The 25,785-nt window shown below is 37.5% G+C and overlaps 1 protein-coding gene across 1 annotated transcript in view; it reads left to right on the forward strand.

The window, feature by feature from the left end:
* Positions 1 to 25,785, forward strand: part of ABCA12 (ATP binding cassette subfamily A member 12) — a 224,964-nt gene that overhangs the window by 184,770 nt on the left and 14,409 nt on the right. Inside the window, exons 35-48 of the mRNA XM_060193951.1 lie at positions 278 to 364; positions 1,582 to 1,675; positions 2,555 to 2,682; positions 5,179 to 5,266; positions 8,226 to 8,331; positions 11,727 to 11,781; positions 12,368 to 12,545; positions 14,009 to 14,124; positions 15,631 to 15,790; positions 16,995 to 17,248; positions 19,641 to 19,845; positions 20,887 to 20,996; positions 21,846 to 21,987; positions 23,352 to 23,486. Of these exons, the coding sequence (XP_060049934.1) occupies positions 278 to 364; positions 1,582 to 1,675; positions 2,555 to 2,682; positions 5,179 to 5,266; positions 8,226 to 8,331; positions 11,727 to 11,781; positions 12,368 to 12,545; positions 14,009 to 14,124; positions 15,631 to 15,790; positions 16,995 to 17,248; positions 19,641 to 19,845; positions 20,887 to 20,996; positions 21,846 to 21,987; positions 23,352 to 23,486 (1,858 nt within the window). The remainder of the gene's footprint in view (positions 1 to 277; positions 365 to 1,581; positions 1,676 to 2,554; positions 2,683 to 5,178; positions 5,267 to 8,225; positions 8,332 to 11,726; positions 11,782 to 12,367; positions 12,546 to 14,008; positions 14,125 to 15,630; positions 15,791 to 16,994; positions 17,249 to 19,640; positions 19,846 to 20,886; positions 20,997 to 21,845; positions 21,988 to 23,351; positions 23,487 to 25,785) is intronic.

Below are 25,785 nucleotides of genomic sequence, written 5' to 3' on the forward strand. Positions count from 1 at the left end.
TCCAGTCTGTTGTAATATATAATAATTACAATTTTTGCTACCCAGGTTATTTATCATGGAGGCTCAGCCTGCATGGCTCCAGTGCCCTGGCAGCCATTTCTAATTTTTTCTTGCCTTCTTTTATTTATTTATTTTATTGTTTCTGAGACTGTGTCTGAGTTTTTAAAGAACACTAATAAAAACATATTTCATTTCTTCAGTTTACTTATGAGCATGAGTTTAATATGAGAATCTGAGGATGGAGTCACAAATTGATTTCTTTTCTTCCTTGTTACAGGAATTCGCACCCAAGCACAGAAGCACTGGTCTCTTCACTGTGGGCCTTCCCTGGCATTGACAACATATGTTTGAATATTAGTGATCCGTAAGTGGTTCTTGTTCCTCCCCCACCCAGCACTCCAAATTGTGTGTGTTGGCATTTGTGTGCATGTGTGTGTATGTAGGTGAACAGGTATTTATTTACTTTATTTATTTTTTTGGTCAGTGTTGGAAGAAGGGCAGCACCTTAGTAGAAATTTTGAAAATTTTATCTACCTTTTTTACTTATTCCATGGCAATACAATACTATAAAATTAGGTGTTGAATGCTTTATCAGTCACAAAGTTATCTTATGAAACCATGTGTTCACTTATTTTATTTTTGTTTCTGATCTTCTTTTCCCCATTTTATCGGAGGTTAATGATTTACAGCATAGTTGTTGACACACGGCATAATATCTCACGTCTCTGTGATAAGTGTCTGCAAAACACTCTCTCTACCACTTTAGGTCTTTTCCCACTATCATGCGCCCAGTTCCACAATGTCCTCTCCATTCCCTCCCTCTCCTTCCTTTCCCAGAACACATTTATTTAACTATCACAACAGCTCTTTGAATTATTATTCTTCTCAATCAAGATGATGAACTTGAAGTTCTAATGGCAAAGAATGTTTTTTAAAGAAACTAAATCATGAGGGGCCAGGTAGTGGCACACCTAGTTAAACCCACACATCACAGTGTGCAAGGACCCAAGTTCATCGCATGTAGTGAAGCAGGACTGCAGGTGTCTTTCTGTTTCTTCCCTTCTCTAACTACTCTTCCCCCCTCTCTATTTCTCTATCCAGTAATAAATAAATAAATTTTAAAAAGAGACAGTAGATTATGTAGCTAAAACTGAGATTTGAGCCTTTTGATTCCATTTTTGATTCTTTATACTACCTACTGTTGCTTATTCAAACTTTCAAGATAAGAGTAACACATACAAACTCAGTGCATTGTTATGCTAAGGTGTCCCATCCTAGAGGGAAAGTATGAAGAGCAAAGAGAAGAGTCAAGAAAGATCCTACCACCTTAATAAAGTTGGTGAATTTTGGTATCAGTACTACTTATTCAACAAGTGTTCTCACTCACCCCCTCAATTCCTTATAAAGTATTAAATCACTTAAAAATGATAGTGCAGGGTATATTCAAGTTATGAAAAATCAGTAGTTGCACAAAGCACTATACATCTCTGAGCTCAGTATCAAACACTTTTATGCTCATGTTATGAGAATACACACACATCTTACATAAGAATCTTTTTTTTTTTTTTTTTGCTTTTGCAGAAGGTGTTTAAAGGAAAATAGTCTGGAAAAATGGGACACCAGTGGAGAACCTATTACTAATTTTGGTGTTTGCTCCTGCTCAGAAAATATGCAGGTAAGATAGAATTTAGTTTCAGTGAAATAGGAAAAATAAAATAGTTAATATCAAAACTTGAAAGACCGATTAAGGTTACTAAAGAGTATAATTTTATTTTATGGTATCTCTTAGCTGGACTTAACCATTTTTTTCAACCTTTTACTTTGTTCATGGAACTCTAAATTAGTACAAATAATTTTAAACCTGTTTTCTAGTGTCTGCTAGTGCTGAAGGTGTACATACCCTGTAGAATCAGTAATTCCATTGCTATTATAGACCCATTGGAAATATGACTAGGTTCACCAAGAGACTTACTAGCATATTCATAGCAACACTATTCATAACAGTCACCCAAACTCCCACACAGAAATTAGATGAATTAAATGTAATATATTTCCACAATAGAATTCTATGTACAGCAAAGTGAGAATGATTGGCTTACAGCTGTATACATCATTTGGAAAGTCTTAAAAGCAAATGATGAGTGACTAAAGCCACGTATAAGAGTGCACATATGGCAGGTTTCCATTATATAAAGTAGGCAAAACATGCGTGAAGCTTCCCTCCTGCAGGTAGGAACTGGGGGCTTGAACCTGGGTTCTTGTGCATAGTAATGTGTGTTCTCAACAAAGTGTGCCATTGCCCAGTCCTGCACAGCACCTGCAGCCCTATATCATGAAGCTTCCCTTGCAGGCAGACACCTGGGGCTGGAACCCAGGCTCCTGTGCATTGTTCCTCCTAAGTTTTTTAGAATCAGAAGACAGTCTTATCACACTCTACCAGTTATAAGAATTGAAAAGGCACAAGATTGGAGCTCCTTGACTTTGGTACTTTGGTTTGCACAACATTAACCAGAAAAAAAACCCAAAGAACTTAATTCTTAATTTTATTTTTCAGGAATGTCCGAAATTTAACTACTCCCCCCCTCACAGAAGAACTTACTCCTCCCAAGTAATTTATAACCTTACTGGACACCGCTTGGAAAATTACCTTATATCAACTGCTAATGAGTTTATGCAAAAAAGGTAAAAAGTACTTTTAGCATTTTATTTAGTACATCTTGCTTTTGACTCTTAATGGGAATTGCCTTCTGAACTTGAAAAAACATATAAATTTCTGTTGGCTATTTACATGGGTAAATTCTCTTCTGTTAACAGTCTTATACACTAAAAATTAATCACTGAATTAAGATTTATTTGAGCAAATTTAAAAACATAGTTTTTTAATATCTAAAAAGGACTTGCTAAATTTGTATATTCTTAAGCTAAAGAGAAGTTATTAATTTATTATCTGGATTATGCCAACTCAGAGAATTTTTTAATATATTTATTTATAAAATGGAAACACTGACAAGACCATAGGATAAGAGGGGTACAATTCCCACCACCAGAGCTCCATATCCCATCCCCTCCCCGATAGCTTTCTTATTCTTTAACTCCATAGGAGTATGGACCCAGGGTCATTATGGGGTGTGGAAGGTGGAAGGTCTGGCTTCTGTAATTGCTTCTCCGCTGAATGAACAACTCAGAGAATTTTAAGGCAAGACTCTCTATGAAAACGGCCTTGGGTCCATGATAAATATATCAAAGTTCAAAGTGTAATCTCAGCATATGACTAGAGTGTGTCCTTGAGGGGCAACAGTACACGTTTCCTACTGAAATAAAGCTGGGGCCTGGGAAGACAGCATGGTTTTTATGTGAAAAGACTTTCAGGGGGTGGGGCGGTAGCACAGCAGGTTAAGCACACGTGGCGCGCAGTGCAACTACCAGCGTAAGGATCCAGGTTAGAGGCCCCTGCTCCCCACTTGCAGGGGGGTCACTTCACAAGTGGTGATCTGCAGGTGTCTATCTTTCCCTTCCTCTCTCTGCCTTCCCCTCCCCGCTCCATTTCTCTCTGTCCTATCCAACAACAACAATAATAACCACAACAACGATAAAACAACAAGGGCAACAAAAGGGAAAAAAAATTGCCTCCAGGAGTAGTAGACTCATGGTACAGGCACCAAGCCCCAGCAATAACCCTGGAGGCAAAAAAAAACAAAAAACTTTCATGCTTGAGGCTCTAAGGTCCCAGGTTCAATCCCCAGCACCACCATAAGCCAGAGATGAGCAGTGCTTTGGTCTCTCTCTGTATCTCTCTCTCCCCTACCCTCTCTCATTGAAACAAAGGAAATACTACAAAAAAATAGAAATAAATAAAGAAAAAAAGAAGTAAAGTGCCAGACTTGCATTTGGAACTATATGGATGGGCCAAGACACTAGACTAAATAAGTCAGACACAGAGTGACAAATATAGCATAATTCTAATTTTATGTACAAAATAAAGTGAAAATTTTCTAAATCGAAGTAGAGAGTGGAATGGTTATTGTCAGGGTTCCCAGTAAGAGGAGGGTGGGAGATATTAGAGGATACAAAGTTTCAGTCTTGCAAGATATGTCCCAGAGAAATATAGCATCATGACTATAGATTAAAATACTATTCTGTATAGTTAAAATTCCTAAGGAGTGGATCTTTCCTTTAAGTGATTTAAAAAAAAATTATTATCTTTATTTAGTCACTGGATAGAGACAGACAGAAATTGAGACAGTAGGGGATAAAGAAAGGGAGAGAGAAAGAGAGACACCTGTAGCACTGCTTCACCATTCGTAAAGCTTTCCCCCTACAGGTGGGACTGGGGACTCAAACCTGTGTCCTTACGCATTGTAACCTGTTCACACACTAGTAATTATCTAGCCCTACCCTGATTTGATAGGTATTTAAACTAGCTGAATCTTACAATTACTACTTGGGTCCCAGCTCCCCACCTGCAGGGGAGTCACTTAGCAAGCTGGGAAGCAGGTCTACAGGTGTCTGTCTTTCTCTCCCCCTCTCTGTCTTCCCCTCCTCTCTCCATTTCACTCTGTCCTATCCAACAACAATGACATCAATAACAACAATAATAACTACAACAATAAAAAAATCACTACTTAAACTTTTTTTTCTTCAAATTTTACTTTCAAAGTGCTGATGAAATGATAGGTAATTATAAAGACATAAGCAACTTTACCATCACATATCCAGGAAGAGAAAAAGCACAGAAGCAGGGCACAAACTAGGGTGAGAGTTAGGAGAACAAAAGAAGTGGAGTCATTTGAAACAGTTAAGAACCGATGTTATATCATGTTAGCATTCAATTACCTAGAAAGGATACACAAGCTCTGAAATTCTGATATTTTTTGAGGTGGTGCACAGTCCAGTTAAGTTGGAGGAACTGGTTAAATTACATATCACTATTTTCAGAATGATTATTCCACATTTTCAGTTACTTAGGAGGAAATCTCAATTCTAGTTATGATGTACAATTTAGACTAAACTATGGTAAATCAATAAATGTGTAAAATATTTGTCAGGGAGTATTTATTTCATATTGTAAATGCATTCCTAAAGAGAAGGGGAAAATGAGAGCTCTTGTTAAGTATTGTAGATCTGTTCATGATTTTTTTTCTACATTAACACTAATATAAACTCCATTATTTTATATAGATATGGAGGCTGGAGTTTTGGGCTGAATTTAACTAATGATCTTCGTTTTGATATAACGGGAGTCCCTGCCAATAGAACCTTGGCCAAGGTAAATCATGATCTTGCTTCTGGGGTGTGAGACAGATGAGGATGTGTGAACTAGAAGCACTTAAGCATTTTCATGAGGTACAAACTAAACATGGCACTATTTAGAAAGCAGTTTAGAATAATGCAAACTCCGTAACACAGTGGTTCTAGACTTGTGTATTCACCTTAGGAAAATGGGTATGCATAATACATATACAAAATGTATATACAAAAATGTATCCCACATAACCCATATCAAGCAGAATAAACAAGTCTGTATAAATTCGTTTGATAGAACTAACAGGGAGTCCGGCGGTAGCCCAGCAGGTTAAGCGCATGTGGCACAAAGCACAAGGACCAGCATAAGGATCCCATTTCGAGCCCCTGGATCCCCACCTGCAGGGGAGTTGCTTCACAGGCGGTGAAGCAAGTCTGCAGGTGTCTGTCTTTCTCTCCCCCTCTCTGTCTCCATTTCTCTCTGTCCTATCCAACAACAATGACATCAATAACCACAACAATGTTAAACAACAAGGGCAACAAAAGGGAAAACAAATAAATATATATATACAAAAGTAAAAAAAAAAAAAAGAGCTTACAGCAGCAGAAATGAATGAACGCAGTTCCATACAATCAGAAGGCTAACTCTCCTGAACACTCTTACTAGGCAAAAAGAAAAGACAAAAAGTAATCTATAACTATAATTGCATTTGCTATAAACTTTGAGAGTAGGCAAAAAAGTAACCATATTGTTCGGGAGATAGAACATAAATGAGTTGGAAAGACATAGAGGGTCTCTGTGAGAGGTTCTGGACACTGGAAAAGTTTCCTTCTCAACTTGAAGGAGGGTTTAGTGACTGTACTCCTTTTACAATCTCTTTTAAATTAAGCATTGAGGGGGCTAGGCGGTGGCGCAACGGGTTAAGCGCACATGGCATGAAGTGCAAGGACCGGCATAAGGATCCTGGTTCAGCCCCCAGCTCCCCACCTGCAGGGGGTCGCTTCACAGGTGGTGAAGGAGGTCTGTAGGTATCTATCTTTCTCTCCTCCCTCTCTGTCTCTCCTCCTCTCTCCATTTCTCTTTGTCCTATCTAATAACAACAACCATAAACAACAAGAGCAACAAAAGGGAAAAAGGTAACCTCCAGGAGCAGCGATTAGTAGTGCAGGCACGGAGTCCCAGTGATAACCCTGCAGGCTACATACATACATACATACATACATACAGCATTGATAATCCGTGCCTTTTTCCTTTTTCTCTGTGTGTGGGGGGGTGTGGGGGTGGGGGAGAAGTGATTCCATCTGTCTCACTAGCTAGCTATCACCTTGTTTCTTAATAACCATGGAGTGGCAGGAAGCTGTTCAGTAGACAGAGTACAGGACTTGTGTGAAAAAGCCCTAAATCCTATCTTGGGCACTTCCTATATCATATTGTTGTTCTGTTTCTCTTTCTCTCTCTCTCAGATGATGACTAAATAAATGCTTATAAAAAGCTATACATTTGGTTTTTTAAAGTTAAAACATGATAGTATTTGATGGAAAAAATAAATAACACTATTGACTCCCCATCCCCTTTTAGATTGTACCTACGATTGAAACAAACTAAAGTAACAAAATCACACATGCACAGGATCAATGGTTGTCTTAAGAATTTCAATGTGTCTTTCAGTTATTTCTCATTTGCTAGTAAAAGACATATAATCTTGGACAAAGCAGAGAAACTGATATTCATTTCATGACTGCGTAAATCTAACTCACGTCACCTTTCACATAAACTACCTTGTTTTATCCTCAGAATATCCCTATGAGATACATCTTGCTGGCTCTATTTTAACAGATTTTCATAAAGTCTTATCAAAAGTAAAAATCCCTGCTAGAGATGTAACGCTCTATTTTTTGTTCCATTCTTCACTGCATACATAGAATATTCTATACAAGGAGAGTTTTGATATTAAATAATTTCCCTCTGAATCAGATTTGTAATTTTAAGTTACTAACTGGTTTTCTTGAACTGTGTTTTCAAACACTCTGATTTTCAACATAAGAGGTAAAGTAATTTATTACTTTTTGGCTATCTGTAAGAGTAGAAAGTTAGTGGGGAGATTTCAAGGTTATTAATCCTGTTGCCAAGAACACAGTGCTTGTATATGTATTGATTTTTGTTGTTGTTGTTCTAAAGAATAACATGTGCCATTTGCTTTTTTTTTTTTTTTAGTGGTGCTGGGATCAGTCCCAGGCCCCCATGCATGTGTGGCATGAACTTCTCCTTTGAACTATCTCGCTGACCCAATTTATTTTACTTTCATGAGAAAGACCAAAAAACTATTCCACTGTCCATGGAGTTTCACTTCTTTTTTAAATTTTGTTTCTCTTATGTCATGTCAAAGGATTAGATCCAGGGCCTCAGGAATGTAAGACCACTAAAGTCACCTCTCCAACCCCTTATTATTACCACTAGTGTTATTATTAGTATTACTATTATCATTATTATTAGGAATCTTAGTTATAGCTTTGGATAAACTAACAGCCACAGAAACGGAGATAATGATTTCTCCAGTTTATTTCCAGCTTTATCTAGATCTGGAGTAGCAAAAAAACTTAGTGCTAGTCACACAGGAGCAGAAAGAAAGAAAGAAAGAAAGAAAGAAAGAAAGAAAGAAAGAAAGAAAGAAAGAAAGAAAAAAAGAAAGAAAGGAAGAGAGAGAGAGAAAGAAAGAGAGAAAGAAAGAAAGAAAGAAAGAAAGAAAGAAAGAAAGAAAGAAAGAAAGAAAACTTTGCATCTCTATCTTGCCCATCTGTATGTGAGAAGCCTCTAAATCTGTAGTCAACACTCTGAGAGATGGTTGACAATGCTTCAGAATGAAATAAATTACTGGGGAATTGGTGCTGTTATTTTCTTATAAATTCTTTAGGTTGTCAAGTGTAAGTACAGCCTAATTTATTCAAACATAATACTGATGTTGACCTCCTTTGGAATTCAATAGGTTTGGTATGATCCAGAAGGTTATCACTCCCTGCCAGCTTATCTCAACAGTCTGAACAATTTCCTCCTTCGAATTAACATGTCACAACATGATGCTGCCCGACATGGTAAGGTCATCTACTCAGAAGCTTTTGGTATCGCTGCTTTGGTCACTTTCTATATAAAAATGCAAGTTGGATCCGTTTCTTCCCAGTGGCATGTATTTTATGGTAACTAAATCACAGGTCTTTAAAAGAAGTTTGGAAGTACAAACTACTACCAGATGGGACATTCTAGGTAATCTTAACTTCAGGTTAATTTCGTTTCCTCATTAAGACAGGCTAATAAAGTTGACTGCACACTTATTTCTACTTGTAGACCTAGTAGTCAGAGCTCAGAGGGAAAGATTTTGTAGCCATTAACTTACATATAAGCCAAAGATAGAAATTACTTAAGCTAATAAGTATTTTTACAATTCTAGATATGGAGACAAAGCTTTTATATTAAAAGCTCTATACCTGACTAAAATTGTTACCAGTTAAGTGAGCACTTACCATGTAACCTTTGAATGAGAGGTAGTTCATTTTTACAAGCTCCCATTTCAGATAAACATTTTTATTCCCTCTGTGACTCAGAAGTAGGATTTAAACTGAAAACTGAACATATTTCTATCAGAGTTCTGCCTCTCCAGTTTCTAATACTCCAAACCTCATACTTCATGTTTCTCTCACTTCTCTGGACTCAAGACAGTTCTGCTTCAGTTGAATCTATCAAGAAGCTTCAATGTACTTTTTAAAATTGGGTTTGGAGTTTGCAAAAGACTTGATTTTGTTTTCTAATGCAATTACTGATCATCAGACCATTTCATCTTCTTAAGGTTTCCTCAAATTATATAACCATACTGAATCTACAAAATAAAAATAAAGATGAAGGAAGACCAAGTAACTGGCCAAAGACCATGGACAAAGATTGAATTCTGGTTAAGACTAAGTTTCTAGCCTAAAATAATAGTTTCTCAATCACTAGTTAGAGAAAAAGACACAATATATATCTCTTAGGAATGGTGACATCTACCTTTTTCTGTTTATTCATTTTCTTTTTTTCTTCTGCTTTTCATTAGTGATTTAATAGTTATTTACAAAAGTATAAAATACTTTTATAAAATAGAGATATAATTCCTCACCATCAGCAACATCGGAGTTCTGTGTCCCCATCCTCCTCTAGAAGAAACTGCAGTACTGCAACGTCACAGATATGGTTTGACTATTATCTCTGTCTGCCTATTATCTGTCTGTCTGTCTGTCTGTCTATCTATCTATCTATCTACCTATCTACTTATCTGTATTCTCACCCATTTTTATTCACTTCTATGACCCTGCATTCACTTCTTTTCCACGTCATACCTGATACCTACTTTTCCTTGATCCCCATAGTGTTGGACATCATAAACATAAAGTGTACTGGCTTTACATATGATTGTGTGAGTGAGATATAGAGTCAAGTGCTCATTCTAGTAACTGAAAATTTTGGAATCTTCATTTCAGAGAAGAGGTCATTTTTTCCCCAACTGCTTTGGCATTCTCCTTCCTGGAGAAAGCATGAAATACATAACAAGACTGATAGGCCTTGGATCAGAGCATCAGTATGGGGCCTCAACAAAAGTGACAAATTAAATTAATAGGTGACTTAAGCTAGCTAGGTCTAGTATAACCTAGTGTGAAATACTATTGAGCTCTTGACTTTCAGTGGGATATCTTCCTCAGGAAAAAAGGGAATTGTTGCTGTGACAGATAATGAACACATAAGAACTATAGAAACTACTGGAGGGAATGCAACAAGGGTACATACGTGAGAACAAGAGACCCATTCCTCTTTTGAAGGGTCAGCTATTGAAACCTGTTTCCAGGTTTCATTTCTAATTAGTATTCTTTACCACGACCAAAGCCTTCTGAACCACTCTGGACTTCAGCAGGCAAGCAGTTGCAGTTCCTGCTACTGTGTTTTAAATTATAGAAGATACAAAATGAAAAAAATTTTTAAATCTTTTTATTCATTTATTAATGGAGAGAGATTAAGAGTGGAGAGGGAAATACAGAGAGGGAAAGAGACAGAGAGACACCTGCAGCCCTGCTTCACCACTGAGGAAGCTTTCCCCCTGCAGGTGGGGACCAGGAGCTTGAATCTGGTCCTTCTACACTGTAATGTGTGTACTTAACCAGGTGTACTACCACCTGGCCCCCAGAATTAAGATTTTAGAACCTAAACTTTGTATTGAACATAAAAAGAAATTTATTTTTTAATATGAAAGTGCTATCTTCCCATCCACTTTGGAAGGAGATTGATTTCTTTGGAAGGAGAAATCAATGTCACTTTAATACTTCCATTGACTTTTAATATTTGTATGGGTGTCTGCCATGGCAGTATTATATTTTTAATTAACTGTATTATTCTGTTGCTATGTTTGAAGACATTTTATTAATTCTACATGAATTGATATTTTTGCTTTAGGTGAAATTATTTTTGATTCTAGCATGCAAATACAAATATTTTAATTAGCTTTCCTTTGCAGTGTCAATATCTATTATATTCATGTGGTTCCCTCTAGTGGTTAATTTAACATGAAAATTATGTTATTCCTAGAGAATATAAGTTTGCTTGTTTCCCCTAATAAATCTTACACAACTAGACTCTTATTGCACTCTTAATCTTACTATTTATTCAAACTCTTTACTGTCTTAATAGCAATTGTCAATGAGAAGCATCTTATTTGAGATTTATAATTTGTAGAGAAGGCAGAAAGTACTAGCTAAGGGGGTATAGCTCAGTGGTAGAGCATTTGACTACAAAATACAAGATAACAGAGGTACAACACCTTCCCTTTCCTGCCACCAGAGTTCTGCATCCCCATTCCTTCCAGACTAAACTACAGCAATTCTCCTAAGGTGGCAGATATGGTTTAACTTGTATTTCTACAACTGTCTATATTTGTATATATTTGCCCACTCCCCCTCCCCTATGATCCCATCTTCTCTTCCTTTCCAAGTCATACATACACCTATTACTGCATCCAAATGTCCTTCCCTTTTTCCTCTTCTCTCTTCGGATCCTGATAGAGTTCAGAGCCCTCTAATCATCTTTCACCTGTCATTTCTGCCCCACTGGGTGTATGGACCAAAATTCTTGGGAGTTCTGGTTTCTGCAATTGCTTCTCCACTGGACATGGGTGTTGGCAGGTCGATCCATACCCCCGGCCTGTTTCTGTCTGTCCCTAGTGGGGAAGGGCTCCAGAGATCAGCACCAATTTTCATAGTGGGGGATTTTTTTTTTTGCATGTGCCACTGGTTATATGGCATCAATGCAATAGATGTGATGTGGGTGACCGTTTTCCTTTAAAAATATATCTTCGAAATAAAATTGTTCAGATCGTAGCCTAAGGAGGAAAGTGTATGCATTATTCATCTAAAAATCGGCATTTCTGATTTACTGAATACCTACTAATGAAAAGAACTGTCTCTTCTTTAAGGCATCATCATGTATAGTCATCCTTACCCAGGAGTGCAAGACCAAGAACAAGCCACGTAAGCAGATCTATCTGGCAAGCCAATTTTCTCTTTGGCAGTCGCCCTCTGTATAAAGTGCTATAATTGGAAATAATAGTTGTATCTGAATGAATGTCAGTCGAAAAGAGCTGGCAATATAAATGACTGACTGGGATAAAGGGAAGTTTCCAAAAGGGTGTAGAGTGGGGTTGCCAAGTAGAGCTTGTTGACCATAGATTCATAGAATCTTTTGCTTTTAGAAGTCAAGTGCGTATAAGTGCTTCATCATTTCAACTTCCCTTCATAGCATTTAAGTGCTTTTTTTCTCTGCTTAAGAACAAGTCAGCCCTTGAATACATCCTGTAACCCTTGGAGAGTGAGGTTATTCTATCAAATGTCCCCAGTCAATTCAGATACACTGGAACTACATTTATCCCAGGGTCACAGTTGTGTCATGTAGTAGATATTATCTGGCTGAACTTGGAGGAAAACTTATTTGTGTCACAGCTAACTCTTGTACTATTTTGTTGATGGCTTTAGCCATGAATCTTACTGAAAGGAAAAGCATTCTAAAAAAAAAAAAATCACATGTGCTCTTTTTTTCTCTCTCTATTGCTCGCTACAGAATGAGCAGCTTAATTGATATTTTAGTGGCACTCTCCATCCTGATGGGCTACTCTGTCACCACAGCCAGCTTTGTCACCTATGTTGTAAGGGAGCATCAGACCAAGGCCAAGCAGTTGCAGCACATTTCAGGCATCGGTGTGACATGTTACTGGGTAACAAACTTCATTTATGACATGGTGAGTAAATTGTGGCAAGAAAGACAGGATTGATTTAGGCAGGAGATGTCGGTTTTATACTTGAGATTTGTTTACGCTAGGATGTTCAGATTACTGCCACGAAAACAGTACACAGAGGGAAGAAGGTAATTTGAATCAAGCTTGTTCTCATCTAGTGGCTGGAGGTAAGGAAAGTCACCTGTCCTGACTTCGTTTCTGTAATCTTAGGACATTCTTTATCAGAATCCAAAGGACACTTTTAGTGAAAATTCCTGAACCCTACTCCAGATCTGTGGTGTCTGCATCCTGGGAGTAAAGCCTGAAGAACAAGCTTTTTAAATAAAATTCTCCAAGTTATTTTATGCACACAGAAGTTTGAGAATAATTACTGTGGAGAAATAGCTTAGCCTTACCTGGTGGTACCAAATAATTACACTTGTAAAAATTTAATCAGCTAATAGTGAAAAATTCAAAGTAGCAGTCCCTGCTGACTGACACATTAGAGAGGATTAGGAGGGGAAACAAAGGATGGATTTCATTGGTATCTCTCATTTGCATAAAATTGTTCCAAAGTTCAGATGGTTTTTCTTGACTCCAATTGTGCCAGTATTGGCCAGAAGCCCAGGATGGGTATGCATTTGCCTGGCGATTATGGTGAAATTGTCCGAGTAGTTGTAAAGATCATTGGTTTGAAGGTTTGGAGAGTAATTAATTGTATTTCCATTTTGTTAATGTATTCAGCGAGGTCTGAAATGGATCTGCTGTAGAAGTCAAACCTAAAAGAATGGTAATGAGTTCATAGGAGCCCTAATGTTAAGAAAGCCTAAAGCATTCATTAAAAAAAAATGGGTTGCATACTACTAGATTCTGTTGTATGTATCTAGTACTCATACCAAGTTAGATTTTTTCCCCCAAAATCAAACTACCATCTCTTTCATTGTGTGCATCTTGCCGCAGACGCCATAGCATTTAATATTTTTAATTGACAGTGTATCACCTAGCTCTCCATAAACCTGTGATCCCAAGAATGTGTGGGTCCTCCCGCCCTGTAATTCTGCACAGAGTGGCTCACTGATAACCAAGTCTTAGAAATCAGCCATCGGAGAGAGTTCCAGCATTCAAAATGAAATCAATACTTTTAGGACTGACTCTAATACCAAGCTACCTGGCTGTCTTATCTTTTTTCATTGAACCCCTGTCACCAAATGATGTCAGGTCTCAGAGCCTGGAGGCAAGAACACCAGGGACTCTGTGTCTGTCTATAAAGATGGGAGACCGGTGTGACCTCTTTCTGCAGCAGACAAATTCTAGAGTGGAATCAGTGTAAACTAAGCTGAATGTTATAAACCACAGGAATAGATGTAAAAAATTTATCCTTTCAAATATTTCTAGCTCACCTGTTTTAGTTTGAAATTAAATGGACTATTGATTACCTTTTAACAAAGCTTTTCACATGTTAAATAAGACTTTACATATTTTCCTAGGTCTTCTACTTGGTGCCTGTAGTATTTTCCATTGGTGTCATTGCAATTTTCAAGTTACCTGCCTTCTACAGTGAAAACAATCTAGGTGCTGTATCTCTTCTCCTCCTGCTGTTTGGGTAAGCTGCAGTGACATAAGAATTAATGCAATTAAATGCTCCTAGGTACAGATCTAGATCTTATTAACTAATAGGCAATTATCTCAGGGTTCATTTAAGGTGACTAACAATACCTTGAACTTACTAGTCCACAGTTTGTAAAGTATTACAATTCTGAAAATTAATGCTGATATTAATAATAGCTCATACCATTAGCAAGCACTTACTGGGTATCCAGTGTCATGCTTAGCAATTTATATATTGATTTAATTTATATAAAAATGAATGCTTTAGAATGATCAAAAATGAATTTATGCATTGACAAAGTGGGAAAACAAATTGTTTCTTTTTTTTTTTTTCCCTATGGGGTTATCACTGGGGCTCCATGCCTGCACTATGAATCCACTGCTCCTGTGGCCATGAGTTTTTTTGGATAAGACAGAGCAAAATTGAGAGGGGTGGAGGAGATAGAAAGGGAGAGAGAAAGACACCAGCAGACATGTTTACCACTTGTGAAGCAACCCCCCTGCAGGTAGGAAGCCAGGGGCTCAAACCCAGATCCTTGAGTAGGTCCTTACACTTTATATTATGTGTGCTTAACCCAGTGTGTCACTGCCTGGCCCCCGATAAATTGTTTTTCTGCTAGGATAATACAGATTGATTTAATCAGTGTTGAAATTCTTTATGCTGGATGGCAGCAGCACAACTTGTAGAGAACGTATATTACCGTGCATGTTGACATGAGCTCAAGCCTTTGGTCCCCATCTGCCAGAGGGAAGCTTTATGAGTAGTGGAGCAGTGCTACAAGTATCTCTCTTCCCCTTCTATCTCCTCTTTTTATTTCCTGTTTCTCTCTGTCTCTATAAGAAAAAGAAAGAAAAAAAAAATGGCCATCAGGTATGGTGAAGTTTTCACATAAGCACTGAATCCCAATGCCTGTAGTCCTGGTGAGGAAAGTGAGTGAGTGAGTAAGGAAGGGAGAGAGAGAGGAAGAGAAAGAAAGAGAGAGAGAGGAAGGAAGAGAGGGAGGGAGGGAGGGAGGGAAGGAGAAAGTTCTTTTGCCTTTAGTGCATGGGTAGTATTCATTTATTGCCCAAAATATTGCTAAGGTGTTTGTTGAAAATAAGGCATCCAACTTCTAATCATGTGTTGTCCGCTCAGCTAGTCTACAAAAAAAGTCATCACTTAAACTATAAGACATATTAATTAAACTTGTATTTTTAAGCAAAAAAAAAATTGTCTTGCCTGCATGGGGACATGCCATTCATCTCAAAGAGGAATACATGTGTAGTTGTAATACTATAGAACTACTTAAGACTTCTTAAAAGAAAAGATTCTTACAATCATTAAAATTCTTCTGAACATTTTGATAAACAATGGATAAAAGAGAACTCTAGCTATAAGGTTTGACAGTTCAACCCTAAAATATTTTTCCCCTTGGAGGAAAAAAGCTAACTCATATTCTTTTTATTTTATAAAGGAAACTGTTAAGAAATGATTTTAATTCTTAGTATTATTGATTTACAGATACGCCACGTTCTCTTGGATGTACATGCTGGCTGGGTTATTCCATGAGACAGGAATGGCTTTCATCACTTATGTTTGCATCAACTTGTTTTTTGGCATCAATTCCATTGTCTCTTTGTCGGTGGTGTACTTTCTTTCCAAGGAAAAGCCTAATGATGCAGTAAGGTTTCTTTTCTTTCTTTCTTTCTTTCTTTCTTTCTTTCTTTCTTTCTTTCTTTCTTTCTTTCTTCCTTCCTTCCTTCCTTACTTACTTACTTACTTTCTTTCTTTCTTTTTATTTGTCTGCTAACCTCAGTCAATGTATCAAAAACTTTAACATGTTAAAGATGGATTTTTTTTTTGTATTTTGCATTCTCTGAATAGAACAAAAAGAACTTGTTGTATATTAAATTTAGTAAAGGAAAAACTACAGTCATTAAATGTTCTTTTTAGACTCCATCTAGATTCATGCCTATGACTATTTATTCAATGTCACAACTGTTGACATTTGATAGAGTTTGAGTGAGGTGATGGAGGTGAAATCAGATACGTTGTATGGCACTACAAAAAGGCCAACCAATCAGTTGCTAAACATTTTACTGATTAACAAATTATTATAGGATGAAGGAGACAGGGATGGTGACTTAGCTGTATTAATGTGGTTATGATTTATGTGAACATTCATAGAGAAGAAAATCCCTTGCAGTCATGCACTGGAGTTTAACTACTTCACTGCAAGCATCACTTTCCATTCAGAGCTGACAATTAAGGTCAGTGAGAAGGGAAGCACTAACAGGGCTAGGCGACTGAATGCAAAAGAATGCAGAAGAAATGAAGAGAACTGAGGAATAGACTAGCCCACTCCAGGGGGAAGAAGAAACCCACGAGGTGCAAGTGGTCAGCCCTAAATGTGAATAACATTAAAACGAACCCATTTGCTCCTCTCAGGCATAGGTTGTTTTTCCATCCCATATCACCATTTTATTCCATCTCTAAGTAGAATTACATTAGGCTTGGAAACTACAGTACTGAATACCTTCTTGACGCAGGCATCTAGCCCCCAAGCCCTCGATATTCCTACAGGCCTACATATTAAGGCAGGTCTACAAGTGGCCCTGTATGCGCATATTCTGTTTGGTCTGAAGCCTTTTTCTTAGGCTATGCTCAAAAAACTAAATGCATAATCTTCTCCTGCTTTATTTCATTAATACATTTCTTCCAGTGGTTATAGGACATGTTTATATGTAATTTAACATATGTGTGAAATAATTGCCATTCTAGATAAACTTCTCAGGCTTCATTATTTGTCTACCTTTGGCTTGATATTTTTTATTAATTTGTTGGAAGTATAACACTGAGTTTCAATTTTGCTTCTCTGATTTCAGACTTTAGAACTTATTTCGGAAACCCTCAAGCGCATTTTCCTGATTTTCCCACAATTCTGTTTTGGCTATGGTCTGATTGAACTTTCTCAACAACAGTCAGTCCTAGACTTCTTAAAAGCTTATGGAGTAGAATATCCGAATGAAACCTTTGAGATGAATAAACTAGGTGCTATGTTCGTGGCTTTGGTTGCTCAGGGCACCATATTCTTTTTATTACGACTCTTAGTAAATGAATGGCTAATAAAGAAACTCAGGTAAATACAATTAAAATATATTGTGTGACTTCTTGACAGAATGCAACTCAAAGTATTCAGGGAGGGCTCCATAGTCTAAGTGTTTCCATAAGTGAAATGGAAATGTTTTTCTCAAAAAAAATGTTTAAGAATTAGTTTAATTTCCACAGTGATCAAGCTTTATGTGCAAGTATTACTATAGAATAATGGAGTAAAATTAAATTAAGACTGTTGTTAGACTTACAGAGATCAAGATTTACTGGTGGAAAGAGAATGTCTACATAAAAGGTGTAGTCTTTGAGTCTAGTTTGGAATGATGGAACATAGAAATTGGGAAAGTCTGAGTATGTAGTATAATACCAATAGGTTGGGTAAAGAATATGGAGTGGGGCTCAGGCGGTGGCGCAGTGGGTTAAGCGCATGTGGCGCAAAGCGCAAGGACCCGCGTAAGGATCCCGGTTCGAGCCTCCGGCTCCCCACCTGCAGGGGAGTCGCTTCACAGGCAGTGAAGCAGGTCTGCAGGTGTCTATCTTTCTCTCCCCCTCTCTGTCTTCCCCTCCTCTCTCCATTTCTCTCTGTCCTATCCAACAACAAATAACATCAACAATGGCAATAATAATAACCACAACGAGGCTATAACAACAAGGGCAACAAAAGGGGGAAAAAATGGCCTCCAGGAGTGGTGGATTCATGGTGCAGGCACTGAGCCCAGCAATAGCCCTGGAGGAAAAAAAAAAAAAAGAATATTGGGTAAAGTAAGGAAAGAATCATGATTGAAAAAATATATAGGGGGGCTAGAGGTGGCACACCAGTTAAGCACACACAGTGCTACGTGCAAGGACCTGTGCAAGGGTCTGGGTTCAAGCCTTCTGCTCCCCACCTGCAGGGAGGAAGCTTCAAAGTGGTGAAGCAAGTCTCCCTCTCTCTCTCTTTTTCCCTCCCTCCATCCCTCCCTCCTCCCTTCTCAATTTCTCTCTGTCCTACCCAATAAAATACTAAAAATGACCACCAAAAGCAGTGGATTCCTCATGTAGGCACCAAATACCAGCGATAACCCTAGAGGCAAGAAAGAAAGAAGAAAGAGAGAGAGAGAGAAAGGAAGGGGGAGGGAGGAAGAGACAGGAAAGAAACAAAGAAAAGAAAAGCTATAGCGGCTGGGTGGTGGCACACCTAATTAAGTGTATGTATTACCATGCATAAGGACCCAGGTTCAAGCCCCCAGTTTCCACTTGCATGAGGAAATCATGAGTGCTGAAGCAGTGCTGCAGATGTCTCTCTGTCTTTCTCCCTGTATCTCCCCCTCCCTCTCAATTTCTCTCTATTCTATCAGATAAAATAAAGTTAAAAAAATAAAGTTAAAAAAGTATATATATAAATTTTATTCAGAAATTCTATTTCTAATTTTTTTCTGGTAGATATATTCACGTGTAGGCGGGGGGGGCAGGTGGTGTCACACCTGGTTGAACGCACATGTCACATGTAAGCAGAATTATGCATGTATAAGTTTTTTATAACAGTCATTCCTAATAGAAAAAGAATGAAAATAACCTGCCTGCCTTTCATTTCAGGTCAGGTTAAATTATATTTGTGATTCATAAATAAAACAAGGCAGTTATTATAATTTACTATGTAATATTTGAGATTTTGTATAATATTTATTAAAGAGAAATGCATGGCTTAGAACAATGTATAAAATATATTATCGTTTGAGTTCAAAAAACAATAAGTAGAAAATTTTAAAAAGTACTTAGGAGGAGAGAGAAAGAGCCAGACATCACTCTGGTACATGTGCTGCTGGGGATTGAACTCAGGAACCTCATGCTTGAGAGTCTAGTTCCTTAGCCACTGTGCCACCTCCCAGAACATGGTTTACTGAGTTTTAAATTTGCTTTGCTTTGCTTTTATGAGTTACTACAGAGGTGGATTTGAGATGTGAGTTTTCAGGACTGCTAACCTAAATATATTGCCTAGATCCCTTGGTGAGACACGTGGTAAAGCATACAGAATAATATTCATATTGCTGATGATTAAACCGTAGAGAGAATTTTAAAATGTGATCATCAATCTAGGGCTATGTGTGTTGAATCTCTCTAATGTCTGAGTTCTTGATTGGGATGCAACTTTCAATCCCGAACTGACCTTATTATTCTAATTAAGATTCTGAGTTATAATAACAGATCTCTAAGCATAAAGGCATGGACAAGAAAAAAAAGTTTTCCAAGTATGAATTGTGAATATGGTGATTACCATCCATATTTTTATTAAAGTTACTTGAGTAGTCTAATACATGACAAATTGCAAACATGCCTAGTGTGTGTTAGTACCTCTTTGAATGAAGTGAAAGCCTATTAAAACATATCACAGGTATCATTTCAAAATCATTAATACAAAAATCACTGGGACTGTATTTTAGACTGTTGTTAAGAAAATTTCATTCTTCACCTGTAATGGAGACAATAGATGAAGATGAAGATGTGCGAGCTGAGAGATTAAGAGTTGAAAATGGTGCAGATGACTTTGACTTGGTCCAACTTCATCAGCTGACAAAGACCTACCAACTTATCCACAAAAAGATTATTGCCGTAAATAACATCAGCATTGGGATACCTGCTGGAGAAGTAAGGAATGATGCCACATTCTTTTAAAAAGTTACTTCCTTATTATTTCTTTACTGAGAAGATGGAGAGATAGAGAGACTAGGGCAACACCTGGTAAATACCATCCCAGGGGTCAAACTCAGCACTTGACACATGCAAGGACTGTGCTCCACTTGCGGTGCTACCTCTCCAGCCACCAGTGTTCTCTTTCTAACCTTTTTTTTATTGACTTAATAAATAACAAAGAAAAAGAAACTTTATCTGTCCAGAAATACTAAAGTCAACCTACGAATATCTTTGATGGATTCTCTAATAGCTGTACATATGTTCTGTTCCTTATCCTTTGAGTCTCCCCATTTGGCGGGGAAAGTTCACTGCGTAACAAGCCCTGAGTCCCTTCCCAAGCTGCAGTTCTCCCTGAGATGGACTTCCATTGATGAATCTGTGTGAAGCTGTTCTCTTCAGCTTTCAGTCCCCAGGCATGTTCAGAAGACAGCCTCTGAAGTCAGTTATCAGAGATGAGGTGCTAGAATATCACCCATTTGTAGTCTTGCCATTTGCAAAGAAGCAATATAATGGCATTTTAAAAGGAGAAAGAAAATGTAGGCATTTCCCTTGCTTTTCCAAGAAGAGCTTCAAACTAAATGTGCCAGATTTATTCAACAGTATAAAGAAGTTGTTGCTTCAGTAGCTTATTCCAAAAAGTTGTGATTTTATATGAATAATGTGAAGTCTGTAAAATAATTACTTTGTCAGGTTAGCACTTCTCATGAGATATTTTATCATGGCACTGAGAAGTGTGCTAGGTAATATAATATGCAAAAACAAGTCTTATATATAAATACAAGTGTTTGGATTGTTAATGATAAAAAAAAGCTATGTAAGTATTCATTTGTTTTAAAAGAGAAAGTGTTACCAAATACTGACAGAACATGAAAATATCCGTGATTAATTCCAGTGAGGTATTATTCTTCCTAATTTTCACCTAGGAAAGAGAGAGTAGTTAATGTGTTTTGGGTTTGGACTAAAGTTTGCCTTACGTTTGTTTCTCCCTTAAACCAGTGCTTTGGCCTTCTCGGTGTGAATGGAGCAGGAAAAACTACTATCTTCAAAATGTTGACTGGAGACATAATTCCTTCAAGTGGAAACATTTTGATCAGAAATCAGTCTGGGTATGGAAAAACTAATGTCTCAGCTTACTGAGCTAAAGATAATTAAATGAGAAAAATAATTTAAATGTATACTTTATGCTATTTTGTGATTGTGTTATGACATTCTTAGGGAGAAAGCAATTCCACAAGCGAGTTGAAGCTAAACCCTTTAAGTGTGACTAAGGGTGGACTGAGTTTATCTCTTAATCTCCATAACTAAAATAGCACTAGCACCAGCTTATTTGGGGACCAAGCAAGACATACCTTTTGTATGTCTATTTATGTAGTTTAAAAAAATAGTTATTGGGAGTCGGGCGGTAGTGCAGTGAGTTAAGCGCACATGGCGCGAAGTGCAAGGACCGGAATAACTATCCCGCTTCGAGCCCCCAGATCCCCACCTGCAGGGGAGTCGCTTTGCAGACAGTGAAGCAGGTCTGTAGGTTTCTGTCTTTCTCTCCCCCTCTCTGTCTTCCCCTCCTCTCTCCATTTATCTCTGTCCTCCTATCCAACAACAACAACATCAATAACAACAATAGTAACTACAATAATAATAAAAAACAAGGACAACAAAAAGGGAAATAAATAAATATAAAAAATAGTTATTGAAGCAATATTGACTTCTCTCTCTCTCTCTCTCTCTCTGTATGTGTGTCTGTCTGTCTGTCTTAGGTGTGTGTCATAACTAGATAATCTGCAGATGCTACATGCTTTCCAACCAAATTCTAGTTTTCATCTACCAACATCTAGGTGGTTTTGTTTTCTTGTCTGTGGTTTTTTTTAGAGTGTTCATTTCAGATATACAGTTTTATATTTAAAGGCCTAGCTATACTACATTTTTGTCACTGCTATGTTTTTATTCTTTCAAATCAGATCACTGGGTCACGTTCACTCTCATAGTTCACTGGTTGGTTACTGCCCTCAGGAAGATGCCTTAGATGACCTGGTAACCGTAGAGGAACATTTGTATTTCTATGCCAGGGTGCATGGGATTCCAGAGAAGGATATTAAAGACGTGAGTATGTGTAGGAAATTACTTCATTTAAAACCCAGTAATATTTTTGATCCCTACCCACCCACCCTAAATATTATGTCAGCACCTAATGAAATGACATTCTCCTCCTGCCATCATGAATGGATGCAGTCTTTTTTTTTTTCACCAGGATTATTGCTGAGACTTGATGTCTGCATGACCTATCCATTGCTCTGGTGGCCATTCCCTCCCTTTTTATTTATTTAATAGGACAGATAGAAATGGAGAGGGGGAGGAAGAGCTAGAGAGGGAAAGAGAGACACCTGCACCACTGCTTCACCACTTTATCCCTGCAGGCGGGGATCAGGGGCTTGAACCTGGGTCTTTGTACATACTAACATGTCCACTCAACCAGCTGTGCTACAACCCAGCTGCAGGTACCTGCAGTCTTGACTTCACAGCCACACCTACGAATTCACCTTTTGAAACTTTTTAGCCCATGTTTCTTCTGGCCTTTTTTTGTTTGTTTGTTTTTAGTATATGAATTATATTTTGCATAACCTTTATTTTTTTTAGCCTTTTAATCAAGAAAACAGCAATTTATAGCACTGTATCCCTCACCTTATAGCGACGTCAGTCAATTACATTAGCTGCTAGCTTGAGTGAAGAGTTCAGAATTCTATAGTGTTCAGAAAAGTGCCGAATCATAGAATTGCCTGAAAAAATGTCCAAATGAAATGAGATAGCTTCCATTTTGGTTTTTTCAAATGTGAGATTTGAAATTTCAAATTGAAACTATTTGCCTTTTTGATGGAGTGGCTAACCTTTAGAGCAATTTCTTCTGGTTTTACAACCCCAGGAACCTGTTGAAATCATCCTAGGAGTCCAATTTTTGCCAGAGTTGTTTAACTACAGAAATAACCATGATCCCTAAGTTAATACATTAGTGTTCACACTGGCAGTTTTAAATAAGCTGAAGGCCTTTGTAACAGTTTGCCCCTGAGCAGGAAGAAACAGTAATGATAATCAGTGAGAAAGCTAGCTTGTGAAGAACTGAATTCTTTTTTTTTTTTTTTTTAGTTACTTTAAGCTTTGCTAGGAAACCCTATGGTAATGCAGTAGAACGAGCAAGTGTAAATACACATACAACACAATGCATACTCCACGGAAAATCCCACTTGGATGAAGAGCCTCCACAGATTTTCTTTTATCTCTTCAAAAGATGATTAGTTTTTAAGTGGACATTTAAAAAAAATGAAAGTCTATATTGAGTTTAAGTGCTTGAATTTTTCAGTCACATATACCTTTACCTTAAAACTTTCTTTTCACAGAAAGTAAATTTGACATCTAGTCATACAGGGTTTTGGCAGAGTAGCACCAATCTGACTCTTCTTTTATGCCCACAGAATGTTCACAAACTCCTTAGGAGACTTCACCTGATGCCCTTCAAGGACAGACCTACCTCTATGTGTAGTTATGGCACAAAAAGAAAATTATCCACTGCACTGGCCTTAATAGGGAAACCAACCATTCTACTCCTGGTAAGGGAATAATTATGAAAAAAAAAAAAAAAAAAACACTGCTCTACAATTAGAATGATGTATCCAGTTGTGTGGGCAGCATTTCCTTACATTACTGCAAAAAAAACAGTCATAGTTTTATATGCAGGCAATTTTGCAAAGCATTCTCCTTATATTATTTTATGAAGGAAATTCATATTAGTGAATAGCTGCTCATCATGATGTTTTTCTTAGTTTCAGAAGAAACACGGGACATGGGAATGGGGGTTAACTAAAATGATTCAAAGTACTTGGCTGAGGTAGAGTATGAACCTTGATAGAATCTAGCCCCCACTTATTGCTGAAATTAATTCTGTTAGTGATCGATCAGATACACAGTCAGATTTTCCATTTCTGTTCAAGAAAAAAGACGTGGCCTAAAGCATTATGTTAAAAAATTTCTTTTGGGGGCTGGGTGGTAGCACAGTGCATAAAGTGCACATGATGCTGAGCACAAGGACCAAGGTAAGGATCCCGGTTCGAGCCCCCAGCTCCCCACCTGTAGCGGGGTTGGGGGGGCATCTCGCTTTACAGACAGTGAAGCAGGTCTGCAGGTATCTAGCTTTCTCCCCGTCTCTGTCTTCCCCTCCTCTCTCCATTTCTCTCTGTCCTATCCAACAACAACAACAACTATGATAACAATAACAGCCACAACAAGGGCAACAACAAGGACAACAAAATGGGGGAAAAAAGCCTCCAGGATCAGTGGATTCATAGTGCACTCACCAAGACCAAGTGATAACCCTGGGGGCAAAAAAAAAAACAGTCTTTCATTGTTACTTCATATGAGTTACCAATTTATGGGTTTTTTTTTTTTGGAAGCAATAGATGCTTTCAAAATGCACATTTATATTTGGGTTTGTAGCTATAAATTATATTGATCACCTGAAAATATAAAGTATGCATAGAGGTGACATAGCATTCTGTTCTGCAGGCCAAATATTGTCAAGGGTGTTTATTTCAGAGAAATCACCTGCCCTTATTTTGAAGATCCCCTTCATGCAAGGTCTGCAAACTCCAAAAGGACCTCAGCTATATATACAATAAAAATCCAGTGATTAATCACCTCATTGTTTCAGGGATTAAGTCATACATTAGATCAAATCATTTAATCTTCTCCGAGTGATGCACAACCCATCTTTCAGTTACACCAAAAGTTTGGAAAGCATTATATCCCTGCCAATAGATGCTTATAATGAAATTCTATTGTGTGAGTGTCCCTTGACTTGAACAAAACAATCCCTAGGCACCCCTGTGTGATAATAGATGTAAAGCACTTTCAAGTGTTAAAAGTGTTCTATGCAAATGTTATGTATTAGTGAGTGGTAGTGAAATGCAAGCTTTGTTGTCTTCTATATGCATTTACTGTACATGCTTACTCTTGTGTTCAAAAATAAGACAAGTGACAATATGTCCTCTCTCCTACCCCTAAATTAATATTCATTCCTTCCTTAAAATTTAAATTTAACCCCTTACTATAAAAACAAGCTTACAGCATCCCAGGAGCTGGTGGCATTGTGCTTTAAAGCATTGGCTCTGGAGTTTGATCCCCAGCATTACATATGCCACAACAATGCTCTAGTTCACCCTCCCTCTCCATCTCTCTATCACTAAGATGTAAACCTCAAATAAGCCACTGGCAATCTGATGCACATACATCCCATTAAAGATTTATATTTCTAATTTTCATTTAATATTGGCCTATGATTTCTTTTTTAAGTTGTCTGTCAGGATCTATTACTGCTTATTTAGATTATCTAATTGCTATTTTTTTTTATAACTGAGCACCTTTTCAAAACATCACTGACTTTAAATTACATTTTAGTATTTTTCTACTTGGCAGTTTTGTTCAGATCTTATTTTTATTTCCCTGTGAGTATTAAATTTCAATTAATAACATAAAACTTAAAAGATAGCTCAAACTTGTTAACGAAATAAAAAAGATGTATTGTCTTTTTCCTACTCCACAAAGTAAATCATCACCCACAACCCCAAGTCTGCTGTCAGGGATAGTGTAGCAATTTTGATGTCATTTCAAGTATATATGTGACAATGTAGTATTGAAATGTAAAACTCTGCCTTGTCAGTAATTAAAACAAAATGTTTTCCAGAGAAATACAAGAGACAAGTGTGGAGTAGCAGGGAATCTATTTTACAGAGACACTTTTCAAACAGATTGACAATTTTACATGATTAATTTTGAGCTTTTCTTGACAGCAACCGAAACAAGTCTATTAAGAATAAAACAAGTTGGTCGCAGGGCTTCACAGAGTGATTTCTG

The sequence above is a fragment of the Erinaceus europaeus genome, chromosome 7 (assembly GCF_950295315.1).
Source record: "Erinaceus europaeus chromosome 7, mEriEur2.1, whole genome shotgun sequence".
NCBI classification, from domain to species: Eukaryota; Metazoa; Chordata; class Mammalia; order Eulipotyphla; family Erinaceidae; genus Erinaceus; species Erinaceus europaeus.